The following is a 26,571-nucleotide window of genomic DNA, read 5'->3' on the forward strand; positions in this document are numbered from 1 at the left end:
TGAGGTCTGAAACCAGAGAGGCATTAAGAATGACTCCCAAGGTTTTGGCCTGAACAAGTGGAAGGATAGAATTGCTGTCTACCAAGATGGGAAAGACGGTAGGGAGAACAGGTTTGGAACAAGAACAGAACTTCAGTTTGGGCACAAGTGAAGTGTGAGATGTCTCCTAAATACAAAATTTTATATATATATATATATATATATATATATATATATATGTAAAATATATTGGCATGTAGATGGTAAAGACTTGATACTAGAAGAGATCACCAAGGAAGTGAATATACACTGAGAAGTGGATGACAAAGTAATTCCTTAAAGGATACCGCCTTTCTTCTAATACAGCAAGGACAATAATCCGCGTCTACATAGACCTGTACAGTTCAAACCTGTGTTGTTCAAAGGTCACCTGTATGTTCTGCGTGGTCATGGCAGCTAGCTGCAGGTGGGTGTGTCTGAACCTATCCATGGCCCAGAAGGGCAAATGGAGCAATGTAGGGGGTATAACAGGAAGCAGGGAAAATTCTGGTTTTTTGAGGGTGAGGGAGTATTGTGATAAAAAGTTTAGAGAATGTTGATAATTAGCTTATTAGTCAAGGAAATAGCTGAAGATAACTCGCAGTGTTTTCCAAAGTGTGCTCTGGGGGCCACTTCATCAGAACCTCCTGGGGAGCTTATTAAAAATGCAGGTTTCTGGAGATACAAGCTAACTACTGAATTCATATCCCTGGGGGTAGGACTCTGGATTCTGTATATTTAACAAGTTCCCCAGGTGACTTTTAAACACAACAAACTTTGTGAACTCCTGCTCTAAAGATTTTTGTTTGAGTAAATTATATTCCTGACTGACGAGCTCTCCAGAACACAAGACTTAGGTGAAAAAAAAATGGCATTTTCAAAGTGAAAAACCCACACTTAACATACACACTTCTAAACGCACTTAAGTTTTAAGAAGCTAAATTTACAGTAGTGTTCGTTTGGCCTGATGTTAAACCTCCTTCCGGTTGTTTCAGGGATACTTCCTGTATCTGTGAAAGTTAATGGCTCCCCCATGAGATGGGGGTTACCAAATCTGTTTGTTGCTTATAAATCCAGTTATGTACCAGAGAAGATGGTTGACAAGGTGTAGCTCCCCCCATGCTCTCTGAGGTCTGTCCGAAGCCAGGGAAACCAGGAATTAAGAGGAGAGAGCTGTGGAGTCCCGGCTGTTTTGCCCCAGGGTTCCCGGAGGCAAACCTCTGAACTGCTGCTTTCCACCTCATAGGAGGCCTTACGTCAGTGTAGCTGAGAATCTTCGCGTCATGCTTTTCCAGCCCTGCTTCCTTGGACATTCGGAGAAAGGGGCAGAGAAAAGCAAATCAGAAATACGGGTTCTGTTTTGTTTTGTTCTATTTTGTTGTTTTGTTGTTGTATTTTCATTCTCTGTGACCACTGGGAAGGAATGACCTTTGGCATAGAAGACGCTGAAAGCGAGGGTCTCCCAGCTTTGAGTTGTGACAGGGAATTGATGAAGTTTATCGTTTATTTTACTTTGTGCCTCCCTGATCTAAAGGCCACCTTACACTAGTTGATTTCTGCAGACGTGCTTCCACTCATGGATCATAAATTAGTATCTTCAGTGACCAGGCAGTCAACTTTGGGAACTTTCGATTCTAGAATTTGATCCCATCTTCAACAGTCACTAGACTATTTTATTCATGCATAGAATTCTGAGTGCAAATTTTAATCTATCTGGATCTTTTCATGACCTTCTACCAACATTTATTGAGTAATTATAATGTAAAAAGTATTGTATTAGCCAGTGGCTAATAAGGCACAGTCCTTGCCCTGGGGAAACAGACCTGTAATAGCCACTCACAATATGAGTGGTAAGTGCTATATTTAATCTTAGCATTATTTATTCTAGCATTTGCAAGGGAAGAGGTAATTTTTTTCTTGAAGGGAGTTGGAGGGATGCTGGGGAGCTGGGGGAGTGGCTCAGGAAGGAGAGGGTGTGGGGCTGGAAGGAAGCAAGGAAACGGGCCTGAGAACGTGGGAGGTGGCCATGGGGTCATGGCTCCAGGCACTGACAGGACACACCCTCTTGTTGCTGGACCAGTGAAGGGCAGGTGCTGTCCTTCCTGTTGACATGATTGTTGTGGCCGCTGACCAGCCTCGTGAGTGGGAAACAGCTGTTCAAAGCAGATGGTTTGAGGAGTGTGTTTATGACATTTGTTTTGGGTACATTTTCCCGGAGGGTTACCCTGGACATCTAAAGAACAAGAGAGATTTTAATAAACTGAGAGAATTTCTCTGCATATAGATCTAAAGCGTAAATAATAAGAAGGTGGTTGAACTTTTCCAACTTCAGAGAGTTTATGCTACTCCCTTAACACTGTAGCACACCTGGCAGATGGGGGAGGTGGGTGAAATGGTTGGAGGAGGTCAAAAGGTACAACCTTCCAGTTATAAAATAGAGAAGTCCTGGGATATAATACATTATGGTGTTTATAGTCAATAATACCATATCGCGGGGCGCCTGGGTGGCTCAGTGGGTTAAGCCGCTGCCTTTGGCTCAAGTCATGATCTCGGGGTCCTGGGATCGAGTCCCATGTCAGGCTCTCTGCTCAGCGGGGAGCCTGCTTCCCTCTCTCTCTGCCTGCCTCTCCATCTACTTGTGATTTCTCTCTGTCAAATAAATACATAAAATCTTTTAAAAAAATAATAATACCGTATCGCATATTTGAAAGTTGCAAACAGAGTAGATCTTCAAAGTTCTCATCACAAGAAATAAAATACATAACTAAGTGGGGTGGTAGTTGTTGAGTACTCTTATTTCAGTGGTCACAGTGAATCATGTTGTACAGGTGAAATTAATATATTGTAAATCAGTTATACCTCAAAAAAATAGCATACCTTTTGCAGATTTTTTTTTTTAAATTCTGTAATAAGGCTGTAACCCTCATTTCTCTTCCATTTAGCTATGGCAACATAAGCAATATACTCCGGTTTTTTGCAAAACTCTTCACACACAAATGTGCAGATGTGGACAGGTTGTTTGTTATTTCGTACTTTCTCAGTGATGACACGATTTCAATATTTGAACCTATTGAGAGTAATTCAGGTAAGAGGTATAGCTCTTATAGCAATTTTTTCAGAATAAGAAACTGTCTCTTCATTTTGAAAGTTAGGGAGCGTGGTTTGATTTTATAGCCTAGATGACTAAGACAGTGGCTTTCATTTCTTTTCTTTTTTTTTAACCACCAAAGTTCATTTTACAAAGCTCTCTTAAATGGGAACCCAGACATATAAAATGATGAAAGAGGCACAGGAAGAGTTTGGTTGGCTCAGGGTTGGGAGACTCTGGACGCCTCCTTTTGGAAACTATTCCCCTTTCCGCTGTGGCCTCTGAGGTTCTTCTGTGGAATCCGGGGGCTTCAGAATCATGGTCTGTCTACCACCAGTTCCATGCAAAGACAGCAAGACAAGACGAAATCTCTGTTTTTGATAGTACCACTGACAAAATGTTGGCTTAAGTATAAGACGATCCCAGATTTTTAAAAAATTTAATCTTCAAAGTCTGTCTCCCTCTGGCTTCTCTGTCTGTCGAGGCTCTTGCCAAGGTTCCAGCAAACAGGCCCACGGAGTGCCTCTCTGCAGTGCACTGATGCTGTGGACATTGCCTGGACGAGCCATTGATTCTGACTTACCGAATTATGGAACTCTATGGCTCTGCTCTGCTCTTTGTCCCAACACATTGAAAATTTTTATCTGTGCCAAAGGCTTATCTGGGAAGAAGAATCAGTAGTGTGTCGGTAAACTGGCTTTCTGAAAAAAATTTAAAAGCCCTGATTTCCAACACTTGTCAGATGCCATGGAGCAGACACCTCAACCACGGTGCATTTCAAGCAACTGACACGAACAACTGGCTTGCAAAATCCCTAACAATTTAATAGTCGGCCCTTAGGAGTTGCTGTGAGCCACTCTGTACACCAATGAATAAGGCATAATTTGTATAACTAAGTCAGGTTGCATAGTGATTGGAATAACGGATCAAATCCTAAAATATGAGATCAAATAAGAATAAATAGAAATGTTCTTAAAGGTCAAAAAATCCCCTCTGGGGGTGCCTGCTTGGTAGACCATGTGACTCTTGATCTCAGGGTTGTGAGTTCAAGCCCCACGTTGGGTGTGGAGGCTACAAAAAAAAAATCAACTCTGTACATCTAGAGTGGGGAAGATGATGGCCAAACAGATTGCAGCACTCCTAAAACAGGGTATTAGATGTCAACTGCAAGCTTCTTCGTAATAATAGCAGCCATGATTACCTACCATTATCCTTAGAAAAACTCCAAGAGGTTAAGTTTTATGTTAGTCCAGATCCTCCAAGGGGCAAACCGCAAGATGGGACTGAATATAAAAGAGATTTACTAGGGGAAATGCCAGCAAGGGAAATTGTGGAAGGAGCCAGAAGAGGCCAGGAGAGCTCTTGGACTTCAGTGCCTGTCTGACTCCTGTGAAGGACAGCAGGAAGGAAGAAAGGAAAGAAAGTCTTAGATTGCAGGGAGATTCTAAGCAAGTTTCAGCTAGGCTGACCAGGAACCCGAGAGCCAAGTCATTAGTTGGAAGAGACTCCATCTTGCAGGAATGGACCTACCTTGTCCCTGTCCTGTCCAGTCATTTGTTGGCAGCAGCCTGTGGGAAGCATGACCTTGGTCCAAACCCAGGGATAGGTTTCAGAGCATAGCCACGGGGTGCTTTGTCAGCTACATTCCCCGTGATAGGTGATCTGAAAGGCCCATTTTCATGGCTCCCTATAAATTTTATTCCCATTTTACCAGTGAGAATTCAGAGGGGTTCCAAGAGATTAAATAACTCCTCAAGATCATCTAGCAAGTGACAGAGCCAGGATGGGCTTCAGCTCTGTTTGGCTACTAAGCCTGTGTCTTTCCGCCACTTCTGATGTTTGAATGTGGCAGGAGTGTGATGAAGTTGACCCCCAAAGCTCAGGTTGTATTCAGATGCCTGAAGGTTTCAGTTAAGTAGCAGAGAGAAGATACTGGAGTTTCATCCTCAGTTCTGCTCGCTGCTTTCCAAGAGCCACAAAACAAAAACAAAAACAAAATGCCTAAATAAGCCCCAGAAGAGAGCACATGAGATGGTCAGAATTCTGGAAAGTAAGAAATACGTGGCATTGCTAAAAGAAGCAAAGATATTTAGCCTGTAGGAAAAAAAAAAAAAAGTTATGGGACTCTCAGAGTTATCTTCAAACAGTTAAGGAAGCTTCTTTCCAGAAGCTGGGCATCTTCCACTTAATCCACGTGTTGGAATAAATATAAGACATCATCTGGGACAGATAGGTGGAAATAAGTTCAAGTGGGGAGTTTTCTACGTGGTACTGTTCAAACATGCTCCGAAGCAGGGTTATCTTCTTAATGTCCCAGTTCTCTGTATGCTGCTGGGCATACAGCAGGCACTTACTAAGTGTTTATTTAGGTGTTTAGATTGGAAAGGAAGTAGAGAGGGGAAAGAAAAGGCTGGAATGCCGTATCTCTCTTTTTTTTTTCTTTATACACTCACCTAGGGAATCTGTTGTTCTCCTAGTGCCTCATTCTCCCTTCAGGTCTGAGAAGAAGAGGCAGTGTGAGCTCACAAGCTAAGCTGTATGGTCTGTGTTTGAGCAGGAAGGAACTCTAAAGGCAAGTTGTATGGTTCTTTGAAGAACAAAGGGTACTCATTAAGTTTTCTCTTTTTCTATAGGGATTACTGGCGGGAAGTTCTTGAAAAGAACTCGTGTTAAGAAGCCTGGGCAAGAGGTCTTTAAAAGTGAACTATCAGAATATATCAAGGCGGAGGAACTGTATATCGGAGCCAAAGTGAACGTGAATGGCTACCTGTTTCTTTTGCTCAATGCTGACAAGTACACCTTAAACTTCATGGAAGCGAACTCAGATAAGGTGAGCTGCCTGTGGCACTCTCCACTTGCCCCTCAGCACTCTGCAGTCTGTGTTTTTCTTTCTCTAGGCCTTTTCTTCTTCCTACCGGCCTTACATTGTGCATTCACACACGTGGCCATGAATAATGGATCTGCGCGACTTGGCCACAGGTCCCGATCTCCTCTGTTTACATGCTGGGCCCTCCGGTGCCCAGCGGCACGGATGCCGGGCACAGGCAGGAGGCAGGCCCAGGACTGAATCAAGTTTCCTGGCTTTTCTGCTGACGCTGACAATGTTTTCATAAAGAGATTCAGCGACTATAGGAAAGGAAGAAAATCTGGTGCCACACACTGCGCAGTCCCCGTTAATTGGCACAGGCCTACGAGGACGGCCAAGAACGGAACAAACAGAAGCCCCAAGGGAACCCGGTAGTTGCTGGGGTTGCAGCTTTCCAGAACAGGAGCTACCTGAGGCCTAAATAAGAATTCAAGGACAAATTGGCAACAGTGAGCTTGGAGGGTTTTTTTTTGTTTGAAACAAAATGGCAGCTGGGTACTGTCACTAAAAGTACTAGTATGGCAGTGCCGTTCTGGAAAAATGAGTTGGTGAATTCTTGATTTTGAGTGTGGATTGGTTTGGTGTGCAAACATGTATATTTGAGGGACATTGCCTAATATTGCAAAATCTACCTAGAAACCATCTATTTTATTTTTTTTAAAGATTTTGTTTGTTTACTTGAGAGAGAGAGAGCACACGGGAGCACACAGAGGGAGAGGGAACACAGAGGCAGAGGGAGACGCAGACTCCCCGCTGAGCAGAGAGCCCGACTTGGGGCTCCATCCCAGGAATCCAGGATCATGACCGGAGCTGAAGACAGACGCTTAACTGACTGAGCGACCCAGGTGCCCCTAGAAACAATTTATTTTAGAAGTCTGTCTGTAAGGGGCTACCTTGGTGGCTCAGTCAGTTGAGCATCTGCCTTGTGGCTAGGGTCATGATCCCAGGGTCCTGGGATGGAGCGCTGGGTCAGGCTTCCTGCTCAGCAGGGAGTCTTCTTCTCCCTCTCCTTCTGTCCCTCCCCCTGTTCATGCTCTCTCTCTCTCTCAGATAACTTTTTGGAAATCTAAAAAAAGTCTGCCTGTAAATAATGTTTATGTGTCAATTATATCTGTGTTTTTTTCTATATCTCTATACACAGTACCAATTCTCTTTCATTTATATATAAAACGCTCAGGGGTAAGTTGCTAAGATCAGTCTCTCTGTGTATATCCCATCACCCTTTTCTGTCTGGGGGCTCTGAGCAGCAGGTGCCAAGGCTGAATTCAGTAAGCAAGGGACATCCCAGGGAATGCATATGAAGGATAAATAAGAAAGGAGCAAGAGCAGGTGGGGAGCCTGAGATGTAGGTCTGAACGCCTGACAAAGGAGAAGGAAAGAAGGAGGTTGGGGCACGAAAGGCCTCAGGACACAGTGCAGCTCTGAGAAAGCGTCAGCCAGGCTGCCAGGGAGCCCGAGAACAAAGGCTGCCTATAGATGTCCCCCGTCAGGCAGCAGTGGCCCAGCTCCTACAGCTGCCTGACATGGGACATCTATAGGTGGTGCCCCGATGCAGTCATCGGGAGAAAATGGCCCAGGCAGAGTGTGGCCAGAAGGTCCGGCGGGTGGGGGCTGTCAGCTCGTCTCTGTGTTCCCTCTGGACGGTAGAGCCCAACCCGAAGCACCCTCCAGGGCCGCCACTCCCTTTCTCCATTTGCAGGGTTGGGACCTGGCATTAGCATAAAACTGAACTGGTGGGCCTCCAAAAGCACTGAATTCAGGCAAAGGGGATCAATCATCGGGAAGTTAGATTTCTGGAGACAGCAGGCTGAGCTGGGAAACATGGCTCCATATTTCCTGGCTGAGAGGCCTTCGACATGTATTGTCCCTGAGCTCCATGTGCCTCATCCTTACACGCTGACTCTTTCAGAGAGTTACCACGCAGAGGAAATGCCATCATGCATGTGAAATCACTTGCCCATAGCAAGTGTAGTCAGGGTACAATTTACAATAGCTACTGTGAATGAGGACTCAGTTTTCAAACACAGGGCAAACCTATATGTTAACATACATATGTATATATAGTGTGTATGTATGTGTGTATTTTATATATATATATATAATAGGTATATATGTGTTCTAGATACATGGTTCTATATACGTATTGTTTGTACATATATTATATACATATATTAACATAGCTTGAGTGTATGGATAGATGTATATATACATATATATCTGTAAGATATAAAGGGCTTTTCTCCTTTCAGAAAGGTAAAAGCAGGGTAGGACATTATCTGGTTTCAGCATCCCAAGTGAAACTGCATTATTTTAAAACTACCCTTAACAAGGACTTTTGAAGAAGAGAAAGATTACTATACTCTTTGTTTTTCGTTAGTTTGTTTTTTGTTTTTGCTTTTTTTTTTTTTAATTAGGACCCACGCCCTGCACTGGGCATGGAGCCTGACATGGGGCTTGATCTCACAACTCTGAGATCATGACCTGAGCCAAAATCAGGAGTTGGCCACTTAACTGACTGAGCCACGCAGGCGCCCCAAAATTAATATGCTCCTTAATATCTTTGCAAATTAATATGTTCCTTAATATCTTCGCAAAAGACCTAATAGATCTAATCATGGAAGTAGATGAAAGGCAGTGCAGAAGGTGGGGAGGAAGGGGGGCTGTGATAGGTCACAAAGCCTGTGGTGGAAAAAAAAGAGACCTTTATACTAAGTTAACATCAGTGTTTTGAATCTTCGTATTCATTCAGTCTTCTCTCTCTCTCTCTCTCTTTTTTTTTTTTTTTTTTTTTTTGACACTTAGCTGTAATTATTTAGAAGCTTATGCTTTACTGGATTGAGTAAGAAGTAATTTTAGAGTCAAAAACCTAATCACAGGGTGGGAGACGACACCTGGGGGCTGCCAGAGAATGAATGTCAGGGGGTTGTAGTGCATGTGGATCTCCAACACCCATCCATGCTCTGCTCAGTGCATTGTCTGATGGCCGCTAGTCCCAGGGGGCCCCTCATAAGATCCAGAGAAAATGAGGGTCCACTTTTATCCAATCGTGAATCACTAATCACTCCATTAGGATCTCCCAACCCATTAAGCCAACATCCAAGGGTTCAGGGGAGGGGAGAAGGCTAAGGGATTGTTTTCTGATTTCTGCGGCTTGCTGTCCCTTAAGCTCATTTCTCTCCGATCTGGGCCTATGCCGATGTCACTCGTTGTCCTAAAACTGAAGAGATTTAATTCTAGTTGTGTCTTCTCTGTGGTGGTCTCTGTGGAAAGCCATGCCCAGCTACCTTCAGGTTCAGAGCGTGAAGTCTGTTTTCCAGCCATCGGAAAGATTGGGCTCCCTATGGCTCAGGCATGTTTTAATATCCTTCCTTTCCTTCCCCCTGCTTCAGTTTCCTATGAGCAGCATTGAACTTATCTTACAAAAGCTGAAAGAAGAAGAATCAAAATCCAGAGAGCTCAAGCAGGTTCTTAGAGCTGCTGACTCTAAGCTCACGAAGATGGTGGATTACAATACATTCAGGTAAGCCAGATGCTGCCAGCAATAATCCGGTTTCCCTTCAAGACTGTCCAAAGAGCAAAAAAACAGTTTCTTCCCTGGTGCTGCCTAACTAATTTACTACACGCTTTTTATTAGGACTTGATACGTCTTTGTGTTCCTACTACTTTGTGATCAAGTTTGGCCCATTTCTAGTAAAGTTTGTGCATTTGCATATAAAAGAAGCTTATAGGCAAGAACAGAGAGACAAAAGCACAGAAAGTCAGTTCTGTCCTCTTCTGAATCCTGGTATTGAAGGCTCCAGGGAATGCCCGGAAGAGTGCATGGTAGTGAGACTGGGAGGAAAAAATGCAGCAAAGCCCCCCCCCTCTCTGAAATCTGGGGAAAAAAGGAGAGACAGCTCCCTAGGAATGTGATCCAGTTGGAAAAGATAGTGGAAACTATCCTGGTTATCAGTGGAGAGGCGATTGGTATGCATCTGTGTGTAGGTGAGTTCACACACATCGGTGTGTTTTGAAAAACATAAAAAGACAAATCGAGGGAAAAATAGATGACAGTAGTTAGAACTATAATAAGAAATTATGAGCAATGAAGGTTTTCTCTAAGGTAGAGCTGAATTCTGGGATTGTCCAGTGGCTGACCTGGGCTGACTGCCAAACAGTGGAAACACAGGGAAATTCAAATTCAGGATCTAGTACAATTGTGAGACTTCTTAGCCTGAAAACAAAGTGAATAGCGTGTTCAGGAGGATGAAAATTAAATCATGGATGGGAGAACAAAGGGGACTTTCTCTTTACTGAGAATTCTGACTCCTGAAAACAGTAGTGGCCAAAAGCTATATAAGAAACTTGGGGCAGTCCAGATACGGGCTGACCAGTGAGGAAGTGAGTCCAGGAGGGGGTGGAGGGTGAGTAGAAGGGGATATTTCCAGCTTTGTATCTGGAATTGCCTATTCCATCAATACCTGGTGATCTGAGGCCACCATCAGGTCCAAAGTGTCCCCCAAACTCATTTGTTGTCTTAACAAAGCTGTTTTGTGTCTCCAGAATGTTCTTTTGAGAGAAACAGTCAGGACATATTTTTATTGTTTAGAATTGCCAACCTTCTGGGATCAATAAGAATTTATAGCTCTTTGTTTTTGTTCATAGTCATACTCATGTTCATGGCCTTTTTGAAAATAAAGGGAGAAGGAGGAAGGAGCAAAGACCTTTGCCCAGGCGGGGGACTAATGGAAAGCCATTAGGAGGAAACAGATTTCCATCAGAAACGAGGGAGTGGTTTTGCTTTTGTTATTTTGTGTCCTTTTACAAAAGCATCCATTCTCCCAACACTCTAGCAAAGTCTGTTGGAAATACTTGAGGGAGTTTATGGGACTTTTTGGGAGGCACTTAGGCCCCGGGCAGGAGATCCAAGGAGGAAAAGTTGCTGCAGATGGAGGCCCGACTCTAACCGTGGGTGGAAGAAAGGCCCGCCAGGCCATGTGACAGAGGATGGCCTCGAGGCACCGCGTGCTTGGAACCAACCAGCTCCTGTCCCCACACCCCCACCCCCATCTTGAGGCCCTTTCCTGGCCAGGAATTCCTTACGATGGAAACCAGATCAGGTCATGCCCAGCCTGCAGAGCCCTTCCGGGGCTTGCCATCGTCCTTACAGTAAAATCCAGACGTTTCAGGGCAGCCGGCTGAGTCCCCAGTGATGTGACTCTGTTTATGTTTCCAGTATTAATCACTTCTTGTTCCCCAGCCTCGTCCTCTGGCCTCGCTGGCTGCCGCTCAGTTTCTCGAACAAATGAACAAACATGTCAAGCTCTTTCCTGCCTCCAAGCCTATGCACACGCCCTTCCCTCTGCTTAGAATGCCCACACTCCAGGCCTTTACAGGGCAAATTCTAAGGCTCATCTTCAGTGGCACGCTGCCCAAAGGGCTTCCTTTCTGCTTCTCCTGCCATAAGTAGATGGCTCCCTGTTAGCCTTAGCCTTTCGCTGCCCCCTTTCACAGCACTTCGTACAACTTGCAGGTGCTTGATTTAGATAGTGGTCGTCTGGTGTGCGTGCACCTGTGTGTCTTCTCCTTCCAGAGGGCCAGGGACCTTAGTGGTCCTGTTCATGGCTCGATTCCTGGCACTTAGCTCTGGGTTCCGTGAAGGTCTTAGTTCCCCAGCGGAATGGCCAACTGCTAGGATTATTCTTGGAGGTTCCAGTTAGGAGGCGGTGACATTGTCTTCATAGGACAGGCCAATCCTCCCAGCCTCTCAGTGTTTTCATGGGAGTTTGGTCATGGCCTGACCCTTGCCCACCCCCTCCCCTTATTTCCATCTTACTAGAGGAAGACTCTTATAGAAGTCCCCACTGATGGAGCCCTGACTCTGGGCGAGACAAGGTGCTCAGTGCAGTTCATCTGCTATCCACGGGTAGTCCCTGCTAATTTGATTACTCGCCCGAACCACAGTTGGCTCCGGTCAAGTACCCTACAAGTTTGTCAAATCATTTCATGAGCGGCCCTGTTTCTCAGGGCTGTTCAGTCGCCAGGTCCACAGCAAACAAGCAAATAATTGATTGCCTTGCCCTGGGGAAGGATGGTCTCTCTCTGACTGCAGGGGAATCAGGGAGAGCTAGGCCTGACCTGCATGAGAGAAGGGACTTGGGCAGTTGCGCCTGCCTGCACCTCACTTTTGGGTCTCTGTGGCCCTTTCCAGTCACTGACATTGTGAAGCCCTTGGATGTCGGTTTATAAATACACTTGTAAAATGTTCCCCTTTGCAAATTGTGCATTGCAGGAGTAGGCACGCAGAGACAGGACTGAGGCTAGTAGGCCTCTGGGCCTTACCTCTGTGGCCCTGCGTCTCTCCCCTACTTACATACCTGGCACTGTGAGCGCACACCTGGGGACTCAGAGCCCTGACCTTTTACTGGGGGAGCATTCCAAGCCCCAGGCATTTCCTTACCCTTCTTCTCAGAGATTTGTGCCTCTCTCAGGGAAACCAGGGAAGTGGGAGCTAATCAGCCGCTTCCACAGAAGATGCCATGCCTGATAACAGATGAATGGATTCTTGCGTGGGCCTTCTTGAGAGAATGGATTCTTCTTGAGAGAATGGATTCTTGCGTGGGCCTCATAAATGGCCTCAAGGAATGAGGGGACTGGTGGAAACAAGAGGCAGGTTGGGCAGGAAATGTTTCTCTTCTGCCTTGTGGGGGTCCTAGTTCTGTCTTTTGTCTGTCAGGTCACCTGATGGGAGTCGCTGGTTGTGACCCAGGAGAGCACAGGTAGCCTTCCTCAGAGTCTCAGGGGGTTTCCCCGGCAGACCTCAGCAGGGAGCTGGGCAGGGACTAGGCTTCGCAGGGCCAGTGTTTTGTGCAATCGACAACATGGCAAGATGCGGCTTCCCCCTGTGGGCCCTGGATTCTGAACCATAGCCTGCAGCATCAGCGAGGGCCCAGCCCCATGCCAGGGAAGATATGATTAGTTCCTCCTCTGGCCACCTCCCCAAGCCCCCAAGCCTTGAGCTACCCCTTGGAGATGACACCTACCCCAGGAATCCTGTGCATATTTTGGTTTTCTGCGTGCTCACATTTTCTCCCCTCCAGGACTGAACTCGCAGAGGGTAAGGCCCATGCCCTGTTTACCCTTCCTCTGTCTTTCACAGCTACCTCTTGGACCTATAAACATCCATGTAATAAATGCCTTAGAAGATTTAGAGTCTCGAGAAAGTTTTTTTCTCTTATAAAATTCAAATTCTTTCTAAGAGAGGTAATACAGTAGAAATAAGATCTGATTTTGGACTTGCTGACCTGAATCCAAATCTCAGTTCTAACATTGGTCCACTTGCCAGCAGTAAGTTGCTGAACAGTGTTTTCACCTGTAAAATGGGGATGATAATACCCACTGTATTAGAAAAGTTGTGATGCATAAATAGGATAATATATAGAAAGTTCTTATTATAGCACACTGTGGACACTAGAAAATGAAAACCCTTTATCCTGATAGTTGCCACTTCATGTCACCAAAATTAGTAATAGAAATCTATGGCTTATTTTCTGTATTTCAGTGAAGCTACAGATTTATCTATGATGAGGTCACTGAAAACATTCTTTAGGGGCACCTGGGCGGCACAGTCAGTTAAGCATCTGACTGGTTTCAGCTCAGGTCCTGATCTCAGGATCATGAGATCGAGCCTCACGTCAGGCTCCACACTTAGCACGGAATCTGCTTAAGATTGCCTCTCCCTCTGTCCCTCCCACTTGTGCTCTCTATTTCTCTCTCAAATAAATAAATAAATAAATCTTTTTTAAAAAGTTCTTTAATAAATGAGGTTGGAAGAAACTCTTAAAAGCCTTGGAGGCCATGAAGGTGGAAAATAAACATCTTCATTGCTGGACTGAATTTGGGAAACATTGTTATAATCCACCCCATTACTGTCCTTTACTTCAAGAAAGAAGAATATAAATTTAGTGCTTGGAACATTGTAATGATCTCATTCTGATTTATCTCAGACAATTATCTCTCTCTTTATGTGGTTTTGCTCTATCTTTATTCAAACAGCTCTGTGTTTTTATGGGTGTTTTTATTGTAAGTCTAACATCTTTTAAGTCTATGAGTCTGTGCGAACAAAAGCAAAAACTAAGATATAATCCAAAAGCACTGAAACATCTATTCTCATCATGGGCTAAATAGACACTCTGACAGTGTTCATAGCATCTCTTTGAGATGGCAGCCTTGGCATACATTTTTTGCAAACAGCGTTTTGAACCTTCGTAAAAGCGTTAAATATAAATAAGGTGATGTCATAGAAAAAATACTGGCCCGGGAATCAAAAAGACCAGGATCTTTGATTTGATTCTGTCACTGCCAGATGGTATTCTTTGTATTGGTGAAGCCTTAGTTTTAACAAAGTGAACTGTCTCTGGCTAGCTAAACAAAAAAGGAATTTATTAAAAGGATCCTGGGTGGTTCACAGTATCATTGGAGGGCTCAAGAAATCAGCCTGAAACTAAATTCTAGGAACAGTGCCCAGAATTGGGCTGTAGAACTTGTCTGATGGGAAAATGGCCTCTGTTACCGCTGCACCACCCATGACTCAACGCTCCATTTGCACTGCTTCCAAGAACTCCCATCTTAACACAGTCATCACTGCCACCACTTTTGGCATGCTCGCGTCCTGTGCTGCCACAGAGAACTGGATCCCTCTGCCACCAAACATGGTCTATGCCTCACTGGTTTCCCCTGTTAATCCCTCCCAAGTCAAAGTCTTCTACAGACTTCCCTGATTGGTGGTGCTTGGGTCACCCGCACATTTCCAGCTGCAAGGAAGGCGGGGTCCTGTAGGTTGAGCTCTGACTTCCATATCGAGTGACAGGGAGTATAATGTGGAACTTCCCCCAAACTGGAAGGAGAATTTAAAAGGTAAACTTTGGGGGCACCTGGGTGGCTGGCTCAGTGGGTTAAGCCTCTGCCTTCGGCTCAGGTCATGATCCCAGGGTCCTGGGATCCAGCCCTGTGTCAGGCTCTCTGCTCAGCGGGGAGCCTGCTTCCCCCACCCCACGCCCCGCGCCTCTGCTTACTTGTGGTCTCTCTCTCTCTGTGTCAAAATAAATAAAATATTTTTAAAAATTAAAATAAAAAATAAAAGGTACACTTTGCATTTTCCATGATTGCAAATCCAAGGCAAGACAAGCCAGAGGACAAAGTATGGACATTAGGGACTAAACTCCTTGTCTGTAACCAAACCAAGCAAAACACTTGCCTAGTCCTAGCACTTTGTAAATACTCTTCTGACCCACCAAAGAGCTAAACAAAATACGAAGCCCTTGCCTGTCATCTGCTATTCTTGCGATCTCTGACACACCTTTCTGAGTTTAAATTGCCTTAAATGAAGGTATTGGACTAGCTTCAGGGAAGTTTCTAGATTGGAAGCTAGCAGTTGTGATTAGTTTGGCTTTTGTTTAATGTTTTTTAAAGTTAGGAGTTCAAACAAAAGTCTTTATACCTAGCGCCTCTTGAAAAATAGACACCGAGTCTGCATTTCCTCATGGCACCCATCAATTGGGAGAGAATGGTAGCTCTCCTTTTTAGATACAACCTGTTCTCAACATTTCTTTCAAGTTTCTCCAATTCCTTATAGTCTTACACCTTCTCACATTTATCTTATCAGTATACCCCAGTAAGTACTTGACTATATAACCCTTGAATTAGATCACTATAATGTCCCTTCCAACCATAAAATTCCATTATTTTGTTAGCCTAGGTATAGTGGAAATAGGCATTTAGGAACCACTGTATTAATATCCCAAAATAGAACTGAACAGTGATTTTTTTTTTTTAAGGGAGAAAGCACATGAATGGGGGGTGGGAGAGCGGGGGAAGAAGGAGAGAGAGAATTTTAAGCAGCCTCCACATTCAGCACAGAGGCCAGTGTGGGACTTGATCTCATGACCCTGAGATCATGACCTGAGCCAAAATGAAGAGTAGGACACTTAACCAACTGAGCCACTCAGGCGTCCCAGAGCACTCAAGACTGATTTTTAAATTAGAACCCAGATATGATTGTATACCTAAAAATCTAAAAGACTAAGTTTAAAAGTGGTTATAACTATTAAGAGTATTCAGGAAAGTAACTAAACACTAGATGATTATACAAAAAGCAGTAGTTTGACTTTGTACCAGTAATAACCAGTTAGGAAATATTATGCAAGGGGGAATACTATTTGCTATAGCAACAAAAACTATGAAATACTTGGGAAGAAATACTGAACAAGAAGGTTTAAGATTAAATACAAATTCAAAGCTCTATTGTATCTCTGAATGAGAGGACATTGTTATAAAAATTCTAATGTGTGCAAATTAATCTATAGATTGGAAGTAGTTCCAGTCAGAATTACAATGTGGGTTTTTGTTGTTGTTAGATTTGGTATTGTTTTGCAAGGTTAAGGGTGAGAAATTGGCTCATGGATTATGAAGTCCCTCAGGAAAATTAAAGGATTGAGAAAATGTTGAAAAAATAGAATATTAATGTCAGATACTAGACTTTATATAATTTGTAGATATTTGAAAACATCACGTATTCTAGTAGGGGAAATATCATAGAGGAAACCCAAATATCAGTAAAATACAGTATGGAACCCATAAAAGACCCATTCTTAGGATTTTGTTGTAAGGTATGGAGAACTTTTCAAATCAGTGGAGATAAAATGGATTAATAAAGGTTTTAGCGACAATTGATTGGAAAACATTTAATACATTTTTTCTTTTGTGGTAGGGCACACTTTCCAAAAACCGTAAAGGAGAAGTTGGCTGTATTGACTACAGGAAAATTTTTATGTTTCTCTGTAGCAAAAGTTGCAATAAGAACACTTAAAAGGTGAGGGACAGGCTGAGAGAAAATACTTGCAGCTAGTATAAGAACCAAGGAATTGAAGATTTACAAAAATCTCCTATAAAATCAGCAGACAAAAATGGGTTAAGGACAGAAATAGACAATTCACAGAAGGAATACCAATAGCTTTTAAACCCATGAAAAGATGACTAATTACGGTATACGCCAAAGCAACAATGAGATACAAATGCCTCCTATTTTACTGGCATTGTTTTTAAAGAAGAATATAACTGATGCCAGGTGAACCTGTAGGATAACTGATACTCTTATTTTCTCTTGATAGAGGAGTTTAAATTGGCTCAGCATTTTGGAGGACAGTTGGCAGTTTCTGGCTAATGTTTAGAAACTTTCACCTGGTAATTACACTCTCAGAAGGGTTTTATCCAGAAAAAACTTCACGAGTGGATCGTAACAGAGCTCTGCGTGTGTATGCGTGTGCGCACGTGCGCGCACAGCTATGTGCACATGCAAGCAATATTTATTGTAGCAAACTTCATAATAACAAAGATTTCAAAAAATCAAATGCCCAACGATGGGTAATGGATACAATTTACTGTGTTAATTTAAGACTACTGTTTAATGAGGTAGATCAAATATGTGTACCTTAAGAAATATTCAGTGTATCAGTGAGGAATGGCTAAGTAATGCTCAGTAAGAACCAGTCCCCCCAAATCTCAGGGAATTAAATCAGTAAAGATTTATTTCTTGCTCACTATACATTGTTGGGGGAACTGTGTTCATAGTAGTCACTCAGGGACTGAGGCTAACAAAACAGCCACTACCTTGAATGTTGCTGATCACTGTGCCAGAGAGAGAACTTGTCCGGCCCAACAGATTTTCAGCTGGGCAGAAATACATATCATTTACACTCGGTGCAGTGACCAGTCCTCGCCACATGGCCCATACCCATGTATTCACAAGGAAGAGAGGAAACCGGATATTGGTGAACATTAATGGCTGCCATATATATGTTGTGCTGTTTTCTAGAGGAAGTGAAATTCAGAAGACTGTTTAATATGATCCTATTTATGAAAATATTGAAAGGTTATGTGTACATGTGTATTTATATAAATACTTCAAGGACTGTATATCCTTTGAAGGGATCCTAGCAGACTATATGTCAAGCAGTTTAAAATAGAGCATGCCTCATTCTTTGATTCGCATACATATTTTTTAACAATGAGCAGTTTAGAAAATTTAAAAAATAAGACCACAAATAAAACCCCAAAAAATAAACCAAAAATCCTGGGCAAAAAGCACTGAACATTTTTTATTTCTTGCTTCAATTTCTGGAAAGAGCTAATGGCAAAGGCAGGCAGAATGTGCGGAGCAAAAGTCGAGAGGCTTAGAATCATGGAGCATGGGTACGAGCTGAGTATTGATTAGAGTTGAATAACTTTAATGCGCTTACTTAAAATGCTTGGATTGTAGGCCAGAATTTTATATTGCAGGTCAGAATATTTATATTCTATCACAGGCTACCAAAACTCTAGACTTTTACAATTACATTTTGGGATGGAGTAATTTTTATAATTTTCAAATTCTTATCAAATTAACAATGAATTAGCCCATTTATTCCCCACCCCCAACCTTTTAGGAAAATGTTAAAACTTTCAGAAAATTTGAAGGTATTGAAGAGTAAACATTAATCTACCCACTATTTAGGTGTGCTAGTAATGTTTTACTATATTTGCTTTATCACAGAGCTCTCCATTCATACATTCCCCATCCATCCATTAATGCATCTTAATTTTGGTGCATTTCAAAGAAAGTCAGGGACATCAGTTAACTTCCCTCTAAATATGTCAGCATGCTTAACGTTTATTTGTAGGTGTAAAGTTTTGCAGGCGAGGTAAACACGAAACCAGGCAAGGTAGGCACAAGGCAAGATTTATTAAAGGCACTCTCTGGTGAAGTTTCAGGGCTCAGGAGAAGGGGAGCCAGGAAAGTTGCACTGGGAGGAGGTGGGCACCCTCAGGTGAGGTTTCTCGACTCCAGAAAGGGGAGTGGGGGAAGTCGCACTGGGAGGGAGTTGGCGGGGGTCTTTTATGGGGCCAAGGTAGGGTATGGGCTCACATCCATATTTGGTGATCGGAAGGTATGGGGTGAGGACTCCTGATACTCCTGTTTCCTGCATAGGTATTGGGTTACCTATGGAAAGGTGACCTGGGCATACACCCTTTTGGCAGGAGAGTCTAGGGTAAGGGGGGGGGGCTGGAAGATGGCGGCCCTGGCGGTCATTTCTATTGTTCTTCCTGCATTCCTGGAACCTTGGATGAACAGCAGGTTTTTTTCTTTTCACAGAAAATTTATGTTCAATAAAATGCACAAACCTTTAGTGTACATTAAATGAGGGGGTTTTTACTTTTTTTTTTAAATTAAACTTTTATTTTCATTCCACTACTGTTAATGCATAGTGTTTTATTAGTTTCAGGTGTACGAGAGAGTGATCCAACACTTCCATACATCACCCCGTGCCCATGACAAGTGCCCTTCTTCATCCCCATCCCCTATTTCACCCAACCCCCCACCTCTGGTAACCGTCAGTTTGTTCTCTATAGCTAAGAGTCTCTTTCTTGGTTTGCTTCTCTTCTTTTTCCTTTGCTCATTTGTTTTGCTTCTCAAACTCCACATATGAGTGAAATCATATGGTATTGTCTTTCTCTGACTGCCTTAGTTCACTTAGTATTCTTTAGCTCCATCCATGTCTTTGCAAATGGTAAGATTTTATTCCTTTTTATAGATGAATAATCGTCCATTGTATTTGTATACCATATTTTCTTTAGCAGCAAATCTATCAGTTGGCACCTGAGCTGATTCCATAACTTGGCTATCATAGATAACCCTGCAATAAACAAAGGATTGCATGTATTCCTTTGAACTAGTGTTTTGGTGTTTCGGGGGTGACTATCCAGTGGTGCAAAACAGGATCCTTAGGGTGATTGGATTTCTTTTTGAGGAAACTCCATTCTGTTTCCCACAGTGGCTGAGTGATGTCGAGCATCGTTAGAAGATGAGCATCATAGAAGAACTGACTATGTAATTGTGGGTTTATTCCTGGGTTTTTGGTTCACTTCCATTGATCTGTGTGTCTGTTTTTGTTCCAGCACCACATTGTCTTGATGACTACAGCTTTATAATACAATGTGAAGTCTGGAATTGTGATACCTCCAGCTTTGTTATTCTTGTTCAAGGTTGCTTTGACTATTTGGGGTCTTTTGTGGTTCTGTACAAACTTTAGGATTGTTTCTTCCAGTTCTGAGAAAAATGCTATTGGTGTTTGATAAGGGTTGCATTGAATATGTAGATTGCTTTGGGTAATATAGCTATTTTAACAATATTTGTTCTTCCAATTCATGAGCATAGAATGTCTTTCCATTTCTTTGTGTCATATTCAGTCTCTCTCATCAGTGTTTATTTTTTAGTTTCCAGAACACAGAACTTTCACCTGTTGGTCAAGTTTATTCCTAAGTACTTTATTATTTTCGGTGCACTTGTAAATGGGATTGTTTTCTTATTTTCTCTTTCTGCTGCTTCACTTTTAGTATATAGAAATTCAACAGATTTCTATACATTGATTTTACATCCTGCAAGTTTGCTGAATTTATGAATCGGTTCTAGTAGTTTTTTGGTAGAGTCTTTAGGGTTTTCTACATATAGTATCATGTCATCTGCGAATAATGGAAGTTTTACTTCTTCCTTACCAATTTGGATACCTTTTATTTGTTGTCGTTGTTGCCTGATTGCTGAGACTAGGACTTCCAGTACTTTGTTGAATTAAAGTGGTGAGGGTAGAGTGGACATCCTTGTCTTGTTCTTGACCTTAAGGGAAAAGCTCTGAGATTTTTCCCGTTGAGTATGATGTTTGTTGTGGGTTTTTCATTTAAGCCCTTTATTACATTAAGATATGTTCCCTCTAAATCTACTTTTTGAGGGTTTTTATCATGAATGGATGTTGTACTTTGTCAAATGCTTTTTTTACATCTATTAGAATGATCATATGGTTTTTAACCTTTCTCTTATTGATGTGATATATCACAATGATTCATGAATATTGAACCACCCTTGCATCCCAGGAATAAATCCCACTTGATCGTGGTGACTAATTTTCTTTACTATATTGTTGGATTTGGTTTGTTAGTATTTTCTTGAGGATTTTTGCATCTATGTTCATAGATGTTGGCCTATAGTTCTCTTTTTTTGTGGTGTCTTTATCTGGTTTTGATATCAAGGTAATGCTGGCCTCAGAATGAATGTGGAAGTTTTTCTTCCTTTTCTATTTTGTGGAATAGTTTGAGAACAATAGGTATTAAGTCCTCTTTACATGTTTGGTAGAATTTGTCTTTGAAGCCATCTGGCCCTGTATTTTTGTTTGTTGGGAGTTTTCTGATTACTGATTCAATTTCCTTGCTAGGAGTCAGTCTGTTCAAATTTTCTATTTCTTCCTGTTTCAGTTTTTTTTTTAAGATTTTATTTATTTGACAGAGAGTGAGAGCACAAGCAAGGGGAGCGGCAGAGGCAGATGGAGAAGCAAGCTCCCCACTGAGTCGAGAGACCCATGCTGAACTCCATCCCAGGACCCTGGGATCATGACCTGAGCGAAAGGCAGATGCTTAACCAACTGAGCCACCCAGGTGTCCCCTGTTTCAGTTTTTTTAAGACTTTATTTATTTATTTTGACAGACAGAGATCACAGGTAGGCAGAGAGGCAGGCAGAAAAAGAGAGGAGGAAGCAGGCTCCCCACTGAGGAGAGAGCCCGATGTGGGGCTTGATCCCAGGACCCTGGGATCATGACCTGAGCTGAAGGCAGAGGCTTTAACCCACTGAGCCACCCAGGTACCCCCCCATTTCAGTTTTTAATCCATTCTAGGAATTTACCCATTTCATCTAGCTTATCTAATTTGTTGCCATATAATTTTTCATAATATCCTATTATAATTGTATTTCTGTGGTGTTGGTGGTTTTTTCTCCTCTCTCATTTGTGATGTTGTTTGCTTTCTCTTTTTCTCTCTCTTTTTTAATAAGTCTGGCTAAAGGTTTTCCAGTTTTACTGATTTTTTTCAGAGAACTAGCTCCTGGTTTCATTTATCTGTTCTATTTATTTATTGTTTTATTTGGTTTCTATATCATTATTTCTGTTCTAATTTTTACTATTTCCTTCCTCCTGCTGGGTTTGGTTTACTCTTTTTCTATCTCCTTTACATGTAAGGTTAGGTTTCTTGAGATTTTTTGGTCTTGCTTCTTGAGGTAGGCCTGGATTGCTTTAAACCTCTCTTAGAATGACTTTTGCTGCATCCTGAAGATTTTGGACCACTGCATTTTAATTCTCACTTGTTTCCATGTGATTTTTTATTTCTTCTTTGATTTCTTGGTTGACCCATTCAGTGTTTACTAATAGGTTATTTAACCTCCATGTATTTGTGGTCTTTCCAGATTTTTTTCTTGTAGTTGATTTCTAGCCTCATAGCATAGTGATCAGAGAAGTTACATACTATGACTTTGATCTTTTTGAATTTGTTGAGACTTGTTTTGTGGCCCAATATGTGATCCATTCTGGAGAATGTTCTGTGGGCACTTGAAAAGAATGTGTATTCTTCAGTTTTAGGATGGAATGTTCTGAATATATCTGTGAAATCCATCTGGTCCAGTGTGTCATTGAAAGTCACTGTTTTCTTGTTGATTTTCTGTTTGGATGATTTGTCCATCGATATAAGTGAGGTGTTTAAAGTCTGCTGCTGTTGTATTACTGTTGATTTGTTCCTTTATTCTTTTTTAACTGTTTTATGTACTAGGTTACTCTTATGTTGGATGTATAAATGTTTACAATTGTCGTATCTTCTTGTTGGGATTGTCCCCTTTATTATTATGTAGTATCCTTCTTTTTCTCTGTTTTAGTATTTGTTTTAAAGTTTATTTAGTCCAGAGTGCCTGAATGGCTCAGTCAGTTAAGCATCTGCCTTCAGCTCAGGTCATGATGCCGGGGTCCTGGGATCAAGTCCTGCATCCAGTTCCCCACTCAGTAGGGAGCCTGCTTTTCCCTTTGCCTCTGTCCCTCCCCCCTGCTAATGCGCTCTCTCTCTCTCTCTCTCAAATAAATAAATAAAATTCTGTAAAAAAAAAAAAAAAGTAAAGTCTATTTTGTCCAATAGAAGTATTGCTACCTTGGCTTTCTTTTCACATCCATTTGCATGACAAATGTTTTTCTACCTCCTTACTTTTAACCTGCATGTGTCTTTAGGTCTGAAATGAGTTTCTTGTCAACAGCATATAGATGGGTGTTGGGTTTGTTTTTTGTTTTGGTTTTTTTTAAAGATTTTATTTATTTGACAGAGAGAGATCACAAGTAGGCGGAGAGGCAGGCAGGGAGAGAAGGAGGAGGAAGCAGGCTCCCTGCTGAGCAGAGAGCCCGATGCGGGACTCGATCCCAGGACCCCAAGATCATGACCTGAGCCGAAGGCAGCGGCTTAACCCACTGAACCACCCAGGCGCCCATAGATGGGTCTTGTTTTTTAATCCATTCTGACACCCTGTGTCTTTTGATTTAGCCCATTTACATCAAAGTAACTATTGATAGACCTGTATTTGCTGTCACTTTTTTACTGGTTTTATGGGGTTTTTTTGTAGTTTTTCTCTGATCCTTTCTTGTCTTTCTCTCTTTCGTGGTTTGTTGGCTTTCTTTAGTGATATGCTTGGATTCCTTTCTCTTTATTCTTTGCATATCTATTTCTGGTTTTGATTTTACCATTTGCTTTGTGTATAACATCTTCTGTGTAAAACAGTGCATACTAAGTTGATGGGCACTTCAGTTTGAACCCATTGTTTCCTCATCTCATTCCCACCACAGGTATGTGGTATCACATTTTTACATCCTTATTTTGTGAATCCCCTGATTGATTCTTAAAGATACACTGATTTTTACTCTTTTTGTGTTGTCTGGTTTTCACACTCTCATTTTTAGTCTTTCCTTTCTGCTCAAAGTGTTTCCTTAATGTTTCTTCTAGGGCTGATTTAGTGGCCATGAACTCCTTTCATTTTTGCTTATCTGAGAAACTCTTTCTCTCTCCTATTCTGAATGATATCCTTGCTGGGTAGACTACTTTTGGCTGAAGATTTTTCCCTTTCAGCACTTTATCATTGTTATTTTTAATATAAACTCTGTCCCCAACATGGGGCTCAAACTCATGACCCTGAGATCAAGTGTTACATGCTCTACTGACTGAACTAGCCAGCTGCCCCACTTTGAATATATCATGTCACTTTCTTTCGGCCTGCTAAGTTTCTGCTAAAAAAATGTGCTGATAGTCTTATTGGGGTTTCCCCCATATGTAACTGTCGTTTTTTCTCTTACTGCTTTAAAATTTTTTTCCTTTATCCTTACTTTTTTGCCATTTAATTACTCTGTTTTGGTGTGGACCTTCTTAGATTGATTTTGTTGGGGAATCTCTGTGCCTCCTGGCTCTGGATATCTGTGTCCTTCCTCCTGCCACACCTTTTACCAAAGTAGTTGGACGAGTTTACATTCCCCCTAACAATGCACAAGGAGTCTGTTGCTGCACTGCCTTGCCAGCATTTGATTAATTAAATTTTAATTTAATTTAATAGGTGTTTTCCAGAGAACCCAGGATGTTGAGCACTTTTTTCAGGTGCTTTTGGGCTGCTATGTGTGCCTTTTTGGTGAAGTATCTTTTCTAATTTTTTGCATTTTTATTGGCTGTTTGGTGGTACATTATTGAGTTGTAGGAGTTTCTTGTATTTCTTGGCTACCAGTCATTTGTTAGATACATGTTTTGCAAATACTTCTCTCCCAGTTACTGGCTTGCCTATTCACTTTCCCAGTGGTGTCCTTTGATGAGTACTATTTACTTTTTCAGTTTTGATGAAGTCTGAATTGTCAATATAGTCTTTTATGGCTTTCTGTAATATGATTAAGGTATCTTTGGCTACCTCAGAATCACCAGTATACTATCCTATGTTTTCCTTTAATAGCTTTATTATTCTAGTTTTCACTTTCAAGTTTTTTATTTCTCTCTCAATTCTATATATGGTGTGGGCAAACATGGAGGATTTCTTAAATTTTTAAAATGCTTCTTTGAAATTCTTATATTATGGACCAGAATATCTTAGAGTAGATAATAACTCTAGAGCTTTAAAACTTAATTTTAAAATGAAAGAGTTTTTATAATTTTAAAATTCTTGTTAAATTAATGACAGTGTTTTACCTGTTCATTTTTTTTTTCTTATTCTGGGGCATAGTTTTGACCATTAAAATTGCATATCCTCTTTTCCAAAAGAAGCTGAAATAATTTTCTAATTTTCCTTTTATAGTTTTCAGCAGTTTTCTCACATAATATATTCTCACTTCTTTTTTTAATTTTCTTAAGAGATTTTATTTATTCATTCAAGAAAGAGAGAGAGACAGAGCACAAGCAGGGGAAGAGACAGAGGGAGAAGCAGACTCCTTACTGAGCTGGGAGCCTGATCTGGGGTTCGATCCCAGAACCTGGAGATCGTGACCTGCGCAGAAGGCAGACACTTAGCCATCTGAGTCATGCAGGCGCCCCACATTCCTACTTCTTGAGAATTGAAGTATTTCAATAAATTAATATCTCAGTTAACTAAGTAAAGCTAGATACCAATGATCACATTTACCGATGGACTCTGTAGACTATGCACATACAACAGATCTGCTCCAGTATGTCTCATCCAATATATTTAACTACAGTGTGAACTTGTACTCCTTCCGCTGAGAGGTGGGGTCATTTCCCCTGGATCTTGAGTGGTCTTGTGATTCACTTGTAACCAGTAGAATGTGAGAGAATTGATACCATGTAACTTCTGAGGCCAGGTCAGAAAAGATGATGGTGCAGCCTCTACACTGTCTGCTGTGACCCTTGCTTTTAGAGCCCTGACCCACCTTGAGGCTGCCACGCGATGAAGCCCCAGCTACATGGAGAAGCCATGTAGAGGTGGTAATTTAAATGACAGCCCAAACTGAGATCTCAGGTCATGTTTCTTGGCCGTGGATTGGACTTGTGAGCAAAAACCTTCTCATAAGTCAAGCTTCCAGTTATAGAATCTTCCAGGTTGAAATCTCATACATTCTTCATGCCCTGTCTGAATTCCTGAGCCCCCAAATTTATGAACATAACAAAATGGTTGTCTTAAGCTGTTAATTTTTAAGGTAATTTGTTAAATCGCGCTACTAACAGAAGCACCATGCACCTACACGTTCCAGGGAATTAGAACACTGAAAATACGTTGTCCTCAAATTACGTATTAAATTTTTAATTATTTAAGGGACGAGTTGATAGCCTATAGTGCCTCAGAGTCATGGCTTTCCACTTCTTTAATTGCAGAGATAGAAAAACCTTGTGCCACATCTTGGAAGTTGTCCTTAAGAAAACATCTCCACATCTGATTAGAATGCAAAATATGCCCCCACCCCCCGCCAAAAGATTCTGTGTACTTGTATCCTCTACCTGGAAGAATAGTGAACTCTTCCTTTCACCTGAGCTGAGCCAGGTGAGGTTGGAACTTTTTGTGAATTTAGATGTATTTTCCATCTGAAGAAGAAATTGTGGTCTCATTTTTCAAGACCACATTGGATTTTTAAAAAAATTCTAATTTATTTTAAAATGTGCATGCAGTAAGATTTACATATTTTGGTCTACAGTTCTTGTGATTGTGACAAATCCCTAGAGTTCTGTGACCACCACCACAATAAAGATATGGAA

General features: G+C 41.7%; 1 protein-coding gene across 4 annotated transcripts in view; it reads left to right on the forward strand.

Moving 5' to 3' along the window:
- The window catches only part of EFHC2 (EF-hand domain containing 2), a 189,334-nt gene that overhangs the window by 105,705 nt on the left and 57,058 nt on the right, over nt 1–26,571 (forward strand). For all 4 annotated transcript variants that reach the window (XM_044235435.1, XM_044235436.1, XM_044235438.1 and 1 more), the window contains 3 exons: nt 2,961–3,103; nt 5,740–5,936; nt 9,362–9,492. In XM_044235435.1, coding sequence (XP_044091370.1) covers nt 2,961–3,103; nt 5,740–5,936; nt 9,362–9,492 — 471 coding nt within the window. The remainder of the gene's footprint in view (nt 1–2,960; nt 3,104–5,739; nt 5,937–9,361; nt 9,493–26,571) is intronic.

The sequence above is a fragment of the Neovison vison genome, chromosome X (genome assembly GCF_020171115.1).
Source record: "Neovison vison isolate M4711 chromosome X, ASM_NN_V1, whole genome shotgun sequence".
NCBI classification, from domain to species: domain Eukaryota; kingdom Metazoa; phylum Chordata; class Mammalia; order Carnivora; family Mustelidae; genus Neogale; species Neogale vison.